At 49.6% G+C, this 14,822-nt stretch overlaps 2 protein-coding genes across 4 annotated transcripts in view; one reads left to right on the top strand and one right to left on the bottom strand.

The window, feature by feature from the left end:
• Window positions 1-40: 40 nt before the first annotated feature.
• Window positions 41-14,822, top strand: part of LOC102524528 (endothelin-converting enzyme 2) — a 30,073-nt gene continuing 15,291 nt past the window's right edge. Inside the window, exons 1-3 of one of the 3 annotated variants that reach the window (XM_006183244.3) lie at window positions 41-272; window positions 4,283-4,566; window positions 5,109-5,576. In XM_006183244.3, the coding sequence (XP_006183306.1) occupies window positions 77-272; window positions 4,283-4,566; window positions 5,109-5,396 (768 nt within the window). In that variant the 5' untranslated portion in view covers window positions 41-76 and the 3' untranslated portion in view covers window positions 5,397-5,576. Of the gene's footprint in view, window positions 273-4,282; window positions 4,567-5,108; window positions 5,577-8,559; window positions 8,577-14,822 lie in introns of those variants that run through there. The other 2 variants (XM_032483127.1, XM_032483109.1) reach the window with 2 other exon arrangements.
• CAMK2N2 (calcium/calmodulin dependent protein kinase II inhibitor 2) lies at window positions 6,043-8,328 on the bottom strand. The gene is made up of 2 exons (XM_032483139.1): window positions 7,963-8,328; window positions 6,043-7,077 (listed from the first exon to the last, which is right to left on the bottom strand). Exons 1-2 carry the CDS (start codon window positions 8,129-8,131, stop codon window positions 7,007-7,009), a joined length of 240 nt encoding a protein of 79 aa, XP_032339030.1. The 5' UTR covers window positions 8,132-8,328; the 3' UTR covers window positions 6,043-7,006.

Here is a 14,822-nt window from a genome sequence, read left to right as displayed (position 1 = left end):
TCCGATTGGCTACATATGGGTGACAAGTCCCACCCAGAGGTGGAGTCTGCCGCTCTGCAGGTCCGGCACTGCCAGCATGGCCTCTCCAGGCCTCTCGGCGCCCCTTCCTGAGTTACCAGAGAATAATTGCTGGTACCGCGAGGTCCAGTACTGGGACCAGCGCTACCGGTGCGCTGCCGACTCTGCCCCCTACGAGTGGTTCGGGGACTTCTCCTCTTTCCGTGACCTCCTAGAGCCTGAGCTGCTGCCCGAAGACCGTATCCTTGTGCTAGGTGGGTAGTCCCGGGGTAGTCCAGCCCAGGTAGAGCTGGCTGTACCGGCCCCGCCCCTCACTTCTACCTGCTCCTCTCAGAGGACGCCTCAGTCAGAAGTCAAGATCCAGTACCTCCAGAATCATGGCAGTATTTAGCCAAGGTAAACAGGAACCACGAGATTCTTAGTCCGGGGACCCCCGGGAGAAAGACTCTCTGAATCTGAGTGAGGTGACCCATGACCCCGTTCTGGACCGTGGGGAGGCTGACTTAAGCACTGGAGAGCTAAGAGGACCTAATTCAAGTCCCAGCGCTAGTTGGCTGTATGACTTAGGCAAGTTGTGAACTCGTTCCGAGCCTCGGATTCACTTCTAGAAATGGAGCTGCAAACTCAAGTTAGATAAGGCATGTGCAGGCACCTCAAGCGCAATGCCTAGCGCTTTTCTGTCTGCGCCGCTGGGCACTAGGAGCCATCGTCACCTAGAGAGTTATCTCTTCATTCTCTCAGCTCTATCAGAAACTTGGTCTCATGCCTCCCCTCTTCCCTCCACCCCCTTGCCTTCCCGTGTTCAGTGAGGGTGAGGACAGCGCCCTCTGAGGGGAGATTGAAGTGATTTCCCAAGAGGAACAAGTACTGGGATGTAAGGTGGAGCTCTGAGAGGTCCAGCTGCCCCTCTCCTTGGGGTTCTCTCCCACTGCCAACCTTGGGGGCTCTAGTGAAGTTTGATTACACAATGGGTTTCCTTCCAATTATAGTTTTTATTTTGGTATTTTTTAAAGCACGTGTATATTTAAGTGAAATATTTCACATATATGAGGTTAGAATATAGTATATATGTAAAGTATAAATAATAACTCGAATGTATGTCTTCTCTACTCAGTTTGAGAAATAGAACATCCCTAGGACTAGAAGTATAACCTAGTCCTTAAGAACTGGGACCCTGGAGGCAGGGAATTCTGTTGGAATCTTGTCACATGTCATCTTACTTGTGGAATCACGGGCAAAATCATGGAATCTTAGGTGTGGAATCCTTGACAAAATACTTAAGTTTCTTTGCCTCCATTTTCTCAGTTTTGGGGGGGAAATTAGTACATACTTATTTATTGGGGTTTTAATATGAGTGAGTATGAAAGATATCTAGAAAAATGCCTGACAAAATAAAAATCCTTGAGTATTCAAGGTTTTCTGTGTGGTCCCCTAAACTTCTTTCCCCCAGAGGTTAAAAACTCTTGAATTCTGTGCTTTTAAGCCATTGCATTTACTTATAGACTTACTGTAAATCTATAGTTTTCAAGCTTTACTGTTCATCAGAATAACCTGGAAAGCTAGACCCCACCCTGAGTTTCTAATTCCAGGGATGGTCTCAAGTGGGTCCGAGGGGTCTGTATTTTCAACAAGCCCACAGGCTGATTCTCATGCTGGTGACTGGCAGAGTAACACTCTCTTAAAATCTGCTTGACTAGGAGGTATCCTTTTCTGGACAGAGGAGAGAAAACGTCTAAAAATCAAAAAGAAAAACTTTCCAAGCAGGATTCCCAAGATCTAAGAACAGGGTCCACAGCTTGCGGAGTATCCTATGTTACATTTCATCTAAACGAACAAATTGAACTCCTCATAGATGCTAAGGAATGTGGTGGGCCTTTTCCAACTTATTTAATCCTCATGACAACCCCTAGAGGTTAGAGGTTAGTATTATGAGACCTACTCTAGGTTAGAGATCAGTACACTTTTTCTGAAAATGGCCAAATAGTAAATATTTTAAGCTTTGCAGGCTATACAGTTTCTGTTACAACTAGAAAATGGTAATGGCTGTTGTAATAGTATCTTCTGAATGGAGCTACTGTGAAAAGAACTGAGATAATCTTTATAAAGTACTTAACATAGGATCCAGTGTTCAAAGACTGTTAGCTATCATTAGTATTATTGAAAATGGGAGTCAGAGAGGCACTTTCTACAGGACTGCTCCAAGAAAGAGTGCCCTGCCTGAGGACTTATGTTTCTGGTCCCTAGGGCTAGATTCCTCATGGTAGATGAGTGTATGTGGCTGTCCCAACCTTGCTGTCATTATACTTCTCTGGTTCTCTCTCCTTACTTGACTCCATGTTCTGTATAATCTTCTGATTATAATTTGACTTCACTATGTATTTCCTATAGAGACAGAAGGGACTGACCAGAGGATTGACTGTCCAGACCCCATGATGGCTGTTGTTTTCCTATTATAAATTATCGAGTTGGTATTCTGGCTTACATCTCAGTCTCTTGGTGTTGAGAGAGTATCCTCATTGCCCTGGGCTCCCATATGTTGGGTTCTTGGATCGGGCTCAATTTTCCAGGGTTCTGCTTTTCTAAGGCCCCACCTAGGGAAGAAGTAGCCTTTCCAAGCCCCATCTTAGTTGTTAGCCCCCAATCACTGAGGCAGCAGGATCTGAATTCACTGTTTTGTAGGCATAACTTGCCCTGTGGTCAAGTTCTATTTTCCGTTCATCATTAATGAAGTTGTCTTGGAAGATAGCTTTCCTGTACCAAGGGGAACAAAGGAAGGAAATTTGGGTTTGTCCACAGTTAGGCAGAGCTCTACAGGCATGTGAGGTCAGGTGTTGTGTGGTGAAGGCATTGTGGGTCAAAGAACACAGTGGGATTTCAGCCTGAACTGAGTTATGGTCTCCTGTTCAGCCACTCTTATCCCCTATCCCAGAGCCTGTTGTGATTGCAGTGTTGGGAAGCACACTTTGGGTTTTCCAAGATGAGATATTACTCTTCCTGAGCCCCAGGGCCTGAGGAGGAACCTCGGGGTCAGCAGAGGACCAGCCCGCAGCCTCTGGGTGCCCTGTTCGGGTACCAAGCTTCACTTGCTAGATTAGGGCTATACCAACAGCTGATCCTGTGATCCTCTTAGAGAGGCAAATGGGGATTAAAGGCAATCTAATCCCAGGAGCTGGGGATCCCCATTTGAGGCCACCAAGAGCTGTCAACCAGGCCTGTTCTCAGGCTGATACTGACCACAAGAGGGCCTGGAAGAGACCAACAGATCTTTGAAGGAATCCATGCCCACTGGGCCATAGGTCCACATCCACCCCTCTAACTTCAACCTCTTTGGGACTGCTTTCTAGGCACTTCTCACCAGGGTGTTATGATTCTTCAACACTGATTGGTTGTCAGTTCCCCTGAACCTGTTGGCCAACACACCTAAGGTGGGGACAGGGACTATATCCTATGTGTTCCCACAGCCTGTCCCTATTGAAACACTCCACATTATGTGGCAACTGCTTGATTACACATCTCTACCTCTCACCAGAGCATGAGCTCCTTGAGGCTGGGGACTCTATTCATCAGTAGAACCCAATATGTAGTGCTCATTCATACACAAAGGAATTACAAGGAACCAGCTCCACTGGGTGTCCCCACTTAGTTTTCCCTTGTTAGTTCTGCCTTGGAAGCCAAAGTAAGAAAATAACCCCTAACATGAAGTCTTACCAGGGCTGATATTGTCAGAGAATCTCTGAGAAGTTAGGGATTAGGATAATACTAATATTATCCTATTAATAATATTGTGGTCCTAACAATGCCAATATTATCCCCATTATAAATTTGAGGAAACTGAGGGTCAGAGTTGAATGACCTTTCTTGGCAGTATGTCAGGGATGTCTAGGGATGTCAGGACCTAGATCTTTGAACTCCTAAGTTTAGTGCTCCTTCAGCTACTTTCTAGCTGTTTTAGTTTTTAAGTTTAGTGCATTATATCCTGCACATAGTCTTGGTATTGTTATCTTCATTTTTCTGACTAGGAAATCCAAGTTCCTAGTATGCAAACAACTTGCCCTAGTCCACACAGCTAGGAATGATAGAGCCAGGATATATGCCCAGGTCTGTATGACACCAAGGCTCATGCTCTTTTCTGTACCATGCTGCTTCTCCCTCAGTATGAGAGGGTTTGGGCTGAGAGAAAGCAGGCCAGGAGTGGATGGATAATAGGGAAGGTAAAAACCAAAGCTAATGTAGCCCTTTTGCCACCCACCCCTTCTCACCCCAGGCTGCGGAAGCAGTGCCCTGAGCTATGAGCTTTTCCTTGCGGGCTTCCCTGACGTGACCAGTGTGGATTACTCATCAGTAGTGGTGGCCGCCATGCGGGCTCGCTATGCCCACGTGCCCAAGCTGCGCTGGGAGACCATGGACGTGCGGGCACTGGACTTCCCCAGTGGCTCCTTTGACGTGGTGCTCGAGAAGGGCACCCTGGATGCCCTGCTGACTGGAGAACAGGATCCCTGGACTGTGTCTTCTGAAGGTGTCCACACTGTGGACCAGGTGCTGAGTGAGGTGAGGGAACAACAAGGGAGGAGGGCAGATCAAGAGGTGGAGATGAGGGGTTGAGGTTTCAGAAGACTAGAAGAACTCAGAAGCCAAAAGGAGACATGGTTTGGAGCAAGTAGTGGGTCACCCTCAGGACTGTGGTTACCTGAAGGAAGGGGAGGGTTAATCTGGGTCAAGATTATAGGGGCTGGAGTGGCTAGGTTCACAGAGGCTGATGATTGACTACTGGATTGCCATAGAGATGAAGTAGCAGCCAGGTTCCAGATAGGGAGGTGTGGGAGCCCATGACAGGGAGGGTGAGCAGCTGACAGGAAAGTAGTGCCCCCTGCACTTGACATCACTCCCATGCTCCTACCTGACTAGAATATGGCCCTTCCCCATGGAAACACCAGGGGTGGAGGAGCCTCATTCTTTTGCCATGCAAAGCCCTGAGCTACTGGATGTAGAGTAGCACCTGAGATTTCAGTGGGAGGGCGTCTGGAATAATACTGACCTTTGAGAACCTGGAGATGGACTCCTCACCAGTGGCTTCTCTATCTGCCTTGCAGGTGAGCCGGGTGCTGGTCCATGGGGGCCGGTTCATCTCAATGACCTCTGCTGCCCCTCACTTTCGGACAAGACACTATGCCCAAGCCCGTTATGGCTGGTCCTTGAAGCATGCAACCTATGGCAACAGTTTCCACTTCCATTTCTACCTCATGCACAAGGGCAAAGAGCTCAGTGTGGCCCAGCTAGCCCTTGGGGCCCAGATCCTCTCACCCCCTCAACCTCCCACTCCACCCTGCTTCCTCCAGGACTCAGATCATGAAGACTTCCTCAGTGCCATTCAACTGTGAGGCCAGAAGCATGGTCCTCCAGCCCTCCCTGCCTTTCTGTCCTGGGCTCAAGTATTTGGAATTCCTGACTCAGGGCTTAGGGTTGGGTCTAAGGTGCTCACATCCCAGGAGCCTCATTCCTAAGATAGAGCTGATGGAAGCAACCCCACATGAAAAAAATACAGCCCAGGTCAAACTAGATCCCAAATCGCAGGTTTCTGGCTTCCTCAGATCTCTCCTTGGTTCCCCCACTTCCTCCCCCACCATACTGAACCACCAGTGATACATCCCTGGGGCAAAGCTCAGCACAACTCTTCTGCCAGCCAGACTTGGGAACTTGCATCCCTGCAGCCTGTTACTGACTCCCATCCAGCCTGGATTTAGCCACAGGAGACTACAGACTTTGAATCTAGATTGTTTTATGCTTCTGACCCCAGTTCCAGCCACAATTCTGGTGACCTATCCTGCTTAGGTTGTATTATTTACCCAAGGAAGTCACACTGTAATGATGTTCCTAGGCCAGGCTGGCCTGCCTGAGTTTGCTTGACAACACTTCTCTGCCTTTAACATGCACCTGAGATTCCCAAGTACCTGCCCCGTCCCCAAAAGGAATTGGAGTTATTTGGGCCTGACTCCTGAGCAGACCAAAGCAGTGGCCAAACACACACACAGGGAGGTCTGTGTTTATTCACACACTCCTGGTACAGTGAGGATGGAGGAACATTTACAAAGGACACCCCTGGGTTGAGAACATCTCCAGGGCCACAGGTGTCATCCAAAGATGCAGAGCAGTCCCCATTTGGCTTTCCAGGGGCAGGACGCAGGAGTCCAAGGTAAAATCAGACCTGGGCCCTTGGAAGGTGATACCTTGAGGGGAGGGGTCTGCCAGAGAGCCACCTGGGGTCAGGCATGGACAGACCGGCCATGGGGTTGGTTACCATGTTGGGGGCTTGTCTCATCCCAGCCTCAACACCAACACCGTCCTATCTGCCAGGCGCAGAAGAGAGAGGCCGAGACCATAGGGGGAGGGCACGAACCATGAGGGGAATCAGTAAACAAAGAGTCGGATATAAAAATACAAATGTGCTGAGGAAGTCCCTTAGAAAGAGGCTGAGGCTGGGGTCACGCCAGACAGGGGTGGTGTGAGGAGCGGCCTGGAGGGCTGGGCTCAGGTGGGTGGGAAGCTCATGCAAGTACGCAGCCAAACATCCCTGGCCGCGCGAGGTCCGACACCGGCCGGCAGCGGCTCTGCAGACCAGACCTGCCGGAGAGGGGCGGGGCAGGGGAGCCGTGCGGGAAGGGGCGGGCCGGGGGCTGAGGGCCGCGGGTCTCTGTGTCCGTTCCGGTGTGCGGGGTGGGGCTGCGGCCCGAGGTTCTAAAGTGCATGAGCGCGGCGGCGGGCTCCGGGCCGGTCCGCGCCGCCGCCACCGCCGCCGCTGTGGTGCTGAAGCGGACAGCTCCGGAGTGCATGGCGGCGGCGGCAGCGACTACGACCCGGAGGCGGCGCGGCCCTGCAGCCCCCGCCCGCGGGCGCTTGGGCCGGGGCGGGGGGCGCCGGCAGCCGCATCGCCGGCCCGCAGTCCTGGCCGCCGCGTGGCTGGGCCCGGAGCCCGCCGCCTGAGCCGGCGCGTCTACACTCCGGACGGCGGCTTCTCCCCCATCCCCTTCAGCACGTCGTCTATCCGGTCATCCTCGATCACCACTGCGCAGGGAGAAAGCGCGTCAGCCGCGCGGCCTTGGGGGGCGGCGGCGAGAATAGGCCCCCGGTCCTCGCGCCCAGCTCAGCTACTGCCTGTGGCCCAGCGACGCCCTCGGACCCCCATGGCACAGTGGCCTCGCCATCCAAACTCTCCTGCCGACTCAACCCATTGCTGACCCCAGTTCCCACAGATCCCCTCCTCTCTTTGTGGAGGAACGCCCCTCTTCCAAAGGCTCCAGCCGTTCAATCTCCCAGTCCAAATCCTCCCGCCGCCTGAGCTCTCCTCCATCTGAGCTGATCAGAAAGCGTTTGCTTATGGGATCCCCCCGTCTACCCTCACTTCAACAGAACCCCCCTCCTCACACAGAATCTCCATCTATTCCGGCCCTCTCCCCAATCTAACCCTCTTGCGGCTTGAACCCTTCCCATCCTGGCACCATCAGAGACCCCCCACCATGCAAACAGCCAGGACAACCGAACCCCCGGCCTCCTGCCCACTCTCCAATCGGACATCCCTCCCCACCCGAAGGTTCTTCTGTAGCATCCACCGACTCAGCGTTTGATCCTGAAGAAGCGACCTGTCGCCCCACGTTCCCAGTTTCAGGCAGCCCCAAATGCCCCGGCCAGCCCCTCCCCCTCGCCCGGGTGCCAAGGCTCTACTTCCAGAGGTGGTGAGCATCGAATCCGGGGCACTGCGTTCCCAGGAGAGGGGAAGAGGGGGACACAACACTGCAGCAGGGACCCTCCCCCCTCAAGCCCCAGCCCGCGAGCGGCTGGCTGCGCTGGTCTGCGGCAAGAGCTGCGGGCGCTTGGCGGGGAACTGCAGCCGGGGGGCGCCCGGCGGAGGGTTTCTGGGTCAAGTGACGACTCCGGGCCCCCGCCGCGTACCTCTCTTGGCTCGGCCAATCTGGCCCAGCTTGGGGGGTCGCTTGGCTTGGTTGCCCGCGAAGAAGGAGTTGGTGTCCTGTAGGCGGCAGCTGAAGGAGAGGTCAGAGCCCTCGGAGTCGGCGCCGAAGCGGCCCATCTTGTCCTCACTGTAGGGCAGGATCTCGGACATGGCGGGCGCGGGGTGGGCGCGGGACTGCGGCGGGGCGCGGGCGGCGGGCTAGCTGCCGGACCGGCCCTAGCTCAGCAGGGGAGCCAGCGGAAGGATGAAGTCATGCAGCATCCGGGGCTGCGGAGCCAAGCGGGGCCTCCTCCCTCGCGCCTCCGCCTCCCGGGCCGCTGGGCAGGCGGCGGCGGCGGTGGCGGCGGCGGGGACCGGGCGGGGGCGGGGGGCGGGGGGCGGGGGTGGCGGCGGCGGCGAGAGCGGAATGACGATGAGCGCCCGACTGCCGCAGAGAGCGGCAGGCGGGGCGCGGTGGAGGCGGGGCGGACACCGGCCAGGGGAGGGAGGCGGGGCGGGAGGGGGTGCTGACAGGAGCGCGCCCAGTTCTCTGCGGAGGGAAAGGAGCGAAATGGGAGGGTCCTGCACAGTGGCGGGAGTCGCGGCAGGGCGAATGGTACGGGCCATCGCGTGCAGGGTCTAGCGGGGAGAAGCGGGACTAGGGGAGGGCAGGAGCTAGCCTGGCACCCTAGGGGCAGAAGAGTCTGGCACAGAGGCTCTGAGAGGCAAGCTGGGGGGACTGGGAATTGAGGGGCGGGTCAGGGCCAGAAGGCAGGAACAGAGCCAACATTGCAAGAGGGGACACTGGAAGCGCTGCGCGGTAGGGTCGGATACCGCGGGAGGTCTGCGGGAACCCGCAGGACGCGGGAATAGCTCAGTGACTGTTGTCCCTGCCATTGGCGGGCTCTTGTGTAGGGTTGCTCTTCGGGTCTTAAACTGTTCCTCTAGAGTCTATTTCTCTGACTGTCCTGTTTCTGTCTCTACCTACCCACTTGTCAGTCTATCTCTATGTGTCCGTCCGTATCTGTGTCTCGGTGGCCCATAACTCTGTGTCACGTTCTCTACGGCTGTCTCTTAAGTGTCTCTCCCCTTCTGTGTCTGTCTCCATGCTTGGCTCTATGTTCCACGGTGACACATAGGAGCCTCAGGGGCTGGGAGAACCGCAGGGCGCGGCGGGCGCTTTGAGCCCGAGTTTCGGCGTCAGCTGCAAAGCCGGGGGTGGGGGTCAGGCCTGGTACCCGCGCGTCAGCCCGGTTACCAAGACCTCTCCTAGGAGAGACAGAGAATGGAGCCGAAACTCAAGCTCAAAGCGCCCACGGTGCCCTGCGGTTCTCCCAGTCCCCGAGGCCCGCGCTGCGCGTGCGGTGTAAGAGAAATGAATGACCGCGTTGCGAGGGGCGCCCTGGCTGCAGGTGAAGCGGGGAAGCCCGGAGCGCCTGAGGACGCGGCGTGCGCCGGTGTGTGTCAGGAGGTAGAGGGGGAGTGATAAAGGGCGCCCCCTACCACCTCGTTGCGGAGGGTCATGTGACAGTTTTAGCTGCACCGGTGGTAACACGCCCTCTTTCCCACCCCGACGACCCTCCTCCCCCGTCGGCTCCGGCTGTCAGCGGCTTCGTCACTTGCTCGCTAGCGCGCAGGGGCTCTGGCGCAATCATTGGCCTTGGGGGACCGGGGTGGGGGTCCTCATATTTGGCGACACTGACGACAGCGCTCAGGGTAATAATCATCCGGGCGCTCAGTCCACATTCAAGGTGGAGGGCTCCCCACCGTCCCTGAAGCGCTTTACCTCCTTCCTTCTGAATTACATAGCTGGTGAGGCTGCCTGGTGCTAGGTCTCCTTGCTCCAAAACTCCCCAGTTGTTAATCCCAGGCACGAAATGACGAATGCTCTGGTGGCTGCTCTCAGGGACCAGAATGGGGAACGCGAGAGGATGCCTCTTTTCAAGTCTCACTCAACACTACAGACCAGGGACCCATCCCTATCAAGTCCTGCTCTGTTGCATTCTAGTCTCTGGGATGAGGGCAGAAGCTGGAGGTGGAGGCCCAGCTGCCAGTGAAAGGAGCCTCCAGACCTGGAAAGACAAGAAAGGCTGGAATCCAGGGTCACTAAGAGAGAGTCCAGAAAATTCCATTTCTATGGGAGGTTGTCCAGTGATTTGTTCGAATCCAGGCTCTGCCACTTTCTGCGTGACCTTGAGCTGACAGTCCACAATTACAGTTTCTTTTTAATTAGTTCATTTGTACTTGTAACATTTTAGGAAATTCACACAAAACATTTCATATATATCCTTCCAATCTTTTCCTCGTACATTTGCATAATATGCATACCTCTCTGAACCCCCATGTTTTAGTGTGAAGCCCAGAGATGACAGAGCCTACAGTAAGGACAGTTCTGTAAATGAACTTGTCCTGAGGTGAAGTAGGTTGTCTCGGGAGGTAATGAGCTGCCCCTCACCAAACGTGTTAAAGTGGCCATCAGGGTTCTTGCCAAGAATAAGAAGAGAGCACTACGTGCAGAATTGAAACAATTCTCTTTTCTCCACCCAAGAATGAAGGAGACTGGAGGAACAATTTAACTTGGAATTCATTTGGTTCACTTCTTAAATAATCTTATTCCTGTCCTTGCTGTGCACACTGGATCAGGATTAAAGCAAAAGATCTAAGTGCAGAATTGTAAAGACACAGTAATACATAAGCTTCAACTATGTTGTGAAAATATGGGTAGAGTTTTTAAAATTATAATCCTCTACTTAAAATTCTGATGTTCTGCATCCCTGCCCATGAGACGAAAATTCATTTTCACAGCTAAGAGGAAAAGAAGTGTGTTGGGATTTTGGGGAGAATACCTTGAATTTCTCTTGAAAGCCCCTCAAAACCTAGTGGAATTGACACATAGCCATATGTTCTAAAGAGAAAAGTATGCCTTTTGACATCTGAGTATTAATGGCCCTTTCATTCAAGTGGAAATTGTAGGCCTGTGTAGTGGGTTGAACAGGTTCCCCCCTAAAATTCCTGTCCACCTGGAACCTCAGAGTATGACCTTATTTGGAAACAGGATCTTTGCTGATGTTAATTAGTTAAATTAAGATGAGATCATACTGGATTAGGATGGGCCCTAAATCCAATCACTGCTGTTTTTGTAAGAAGAGGATGCACAAGACATACACACAGGAGAAGGCCTTGTGAGGAAGCAGAGGTAGAAGTGATGTGGCTACAGACCAAGGAACACTTAGGATTGCTGGGAGCCACAAGAAGATGGAAGAGGCAAGGAAGGATTCTTCCCTAGGGCCTTCTGAAGGAGTATGGCCCAGCCTATATTTTGGAATTCTGGCCTCCAAAACTGTTAGAGAATAAGTTTTTGTTGTTTTAAGCCACCCAGTTTGTGGTACTTTGTTTATAGCAGTCCTAGGAAGCAAACACATTGGTTACAAGCACTTTGGGGTCATCTTTTTACATCTCTCATGACCATATTTCTCCTTCCTTAAATTCTCTGGGGGCCTTTTGCTCCCACCCTGTCCACTCAAAGGAAGCTCATACCATGCGGGTATTTCTGGGACTCTTCTGTTTAGCAGAGGCTGATACATTACAAAAAAAGAATGAAGTAGATCTGTGTGGACTGACATAGTAAGATCTTTATAAGGCGTGCCAAAATGTCACCAAATAACAAGTGAAGAGTATGATTTCATATGTTTGAGAAAAGTATACACATATGCATATATACCTACACACACACACACACACACAGTGTATTTAGGGATGTAAATGCACGTAAAAGAAAGAGCAGAAGGATACCTACCAAACTGCTATTAATGGTTATCTCTGAGGATGGTACTGGGATCCTAGTAGGATGAATTTCATCTTTTGTTCTATATACTTCTGGGTATATTACTTTGGCAATAGAAAGATTTTAGCAATTTTTAAAAACTTTTTTATTGAGTTATAGTCATTTTACAATGTATCAAATTCCAGTGTAGAGAACAATTTTTCAGTTATACATGAACATACATACATTCATTGTCACATTTTTTTCTCTGTGAGCTACCACAAGATCTTGTATATATTTCCCTGTGCTATACATTATAATCTTGTTTATCTATTCTACATATGCCTGTCAGTATCTACACTTTTTGAACTCCCAGTCTATCCCTTCCCACCGCCCTCCCCTTTGGCAACCACAAGTTTGTATTCTATGTCTATGAGTCTGTTTCTGTTCTGTATTTATGTTCTTGTTTTTTTAGATTCCACATATGAGCGATCTCATATGGTATTTTTCTTTCTCTTTCTGGCTTACTTCACTTAGAATGACATTCTCCAGGGACATCCATGTTGCTGCAAATGGTGTTATGTTGTTGGTTTTTATGGCTGAGTAGTATTCCATTGTATAAATATACCACATCTTCTTTATCCAGTCATCTGTTGATGGACATTTAGGTTGTTTCCATGTCCTGGCTATTGTAAATAGTGATTTTAGTGATTTTTTAAAAAAGGTTTCAATCCAATGACATAGTCCATTTACCAAACATCACCCTCTAGCCCCAGACAAATCTGTTGACTTAGAAAGGGGATTAGTAGTTAGGAGCATGGAGTTTAGATTCAAGTCAAGGATCTGCCTTCTACTTGATGTATGACTTTGGGTATGTTATTAAGCTTCCCTGTTTCTTAGTTTCCTCATCTGTAAAACAGGAAAATGATATTGGTAGAATCTATCTTATGGGGTCATTGTGAGGATTAAATAAGTTAAAACTCAGGAAGTGCTTAGGGAAGTGCTAGACAATGGAATTGTTAGCTATTATACAGGAAAGCATAAAGAAGTTATAAGTAACTTCTTCATTAGATATATTCATATTAACATTTTGTTGCATGTCCTTCCAATCTCTCTCTCTCTTTTTTTTGTAACCTATGCTTTTATACTTTTTTGCTTCACAAATGTGAGATTTTGTGATTCTTTTTCTTTCCTACTTAACTCTATATGGAGAACATTTCCTAGTAGTATTAACTCTTTTCCATCACTTGTAAATGTTGCATTATATCCCATTGTATGGATGCTTGATTTGTTTAACAAGTCGTCTACTCTTGGCCATTGAATACCCACTTTCAATTTTTTTTATTTGTTCTTGTTGTTATTATAGACAATGCTGTGATGAAAAAAATGTCATAAGAGAAAAATGGCCCAAATATTTTGTAGTTCCTCCAATCAAGAAGTAAAATCTGTTTCTCCATCCCTGAATTTGGACTTGGCCATCTGACTTGCTTTGCTCAATAGGGACATTAGCAAATATAATGCAAGCAGAGGCTTGAAATGTGTCTATGTACTGTGGCTTGCCCCATTTTTCATTGCTGGGAATCCTGAGACCATCATATGAAGAAGCCTGGGCTAGCCTACTGGGGAAGGAGAAATCACATACACACAGGGCTCAGTCATCCCAGCTGAGGCCCAAACATGTAAAGAAGCCATTCAGCTCCTGCTCAGTTGACCCTGACCCCACCCCATCAACCTACTCAAAATGAAAAATAATAAATGTTTGCTATTTTAATCCATGAAGTTCAGGAAGGTTTGTTATGCAGCCAAAGCTACTTGATACAAACATGCTATAGATAATGATTATGTTATGGAACAATTTCCTAGCATTAGACTTTCTGGGTCAAAGAATATCTGCACATACATTTTGATTCATATTGCCAAAAAGATTCTATCAGTTAATAAGCCACCAGCAATATATGAAAGCACACATATTCCCCATCTTTGTCAACACTGGACATTAATGTTTGTTGTTATCTTCATGACCATACTGTCCTTGTAAATTAATACATAAAGCATTGTCTATTCCCTCTCAGTTCACAATTCAGAGGGGAAAAGACCAAAAAAAAAAAAAAGGGGGGGGGATTATTCTTATAGGAAAATAAGGAATAAATAGGAAAAAATAATAAAATGAGAGAATAAAACAGAGTCAAAGGTTATAGACACAGAGGAAAGAAATATAGTATTATAGAATACAGCAACCTCCAGGTATCTTTTACATAGAGTACCTAACATGTAGTCAGGAATAGTTGTGAGCCTAATAAATGATTTGGGTCATGAAAGAGGCATGGAAAAGAAATGTCCATTTAGGTGAAACCTAGTGAAACTGGAAACACTATAAAAGTAGGTAACAGATTCCTTCTTATGTGGCTGCATTTAATTCTCACAGCAACTCTCTGAGATAGGAATAAGTGTTCCCATTCTACAGATGGAGAAAAATGAAGGGTCAGAGCTTTTAAGTAACTTAATAAAGATTATACACCTGATAAAGAATTGAGCCCATATTTGAGTCCAGGTCTGTTTGGCTTGAAGTCTATGTGCTTCTCCTCACTCTACCAGAGAAGATGTGGCAGAAGAGTAGCTGATAATGTTGGGAAGAAGTATATCCTCTTCTGATTCATATGGCTAAACTGCTCTCCAGAAAGGAGTCAGAATGCCTGGGTTTGAATTCCAGCTCTGCCATTTGCTAGCTGTGGCAGAGCAGCCTCTCTATGCCTCAGTTTCCTCATCTGTAAAATGGCTTCATGAGAGTAAATGAGTACATCAATGTAAAGCCACTAGAACACTGGCTTTCATCTGGTAAAGGGCTGTATAAGCGTGCTACTTCCAGCATGGCCTTGAAGCAGCCATGGGACTATTTCTAATGGGCCTATTACTGGGAAGTCCTTATAAAGTAACTTTGCTTCCACTCATATGGCCACATTGTAGTGGAATTTCCCATGAGGCCAGACTGACCCTGCTGCCATGTTTCCCTTCATCCAGGCTTGGTGGGGAGAGAGCAAAGAGGTGAGTGCTATGATGCCACATTGTCATCAGAGTGACTATCCCAAGGCCATGCTGCTA

Source organism: Camelus ferus, chromosome 1, assembly GCF_009834535.1.
Source record: "Camelus ferus isolate YT-003-E chromosome 1, BCGSAC_Cfer_1.0, whole genome shotgun sequence".
In the NCBI taxonomy this organism is placed as follows: domain Eukaryota; kingdom Metazoa; phylum Chordata; class Mammalia; order Artiodactyla; family Camelidae; genus Camelus; species Camelus ferus.
This window is presented reverse-complemented; position numbering and strand designations above follow the sequence as displayed.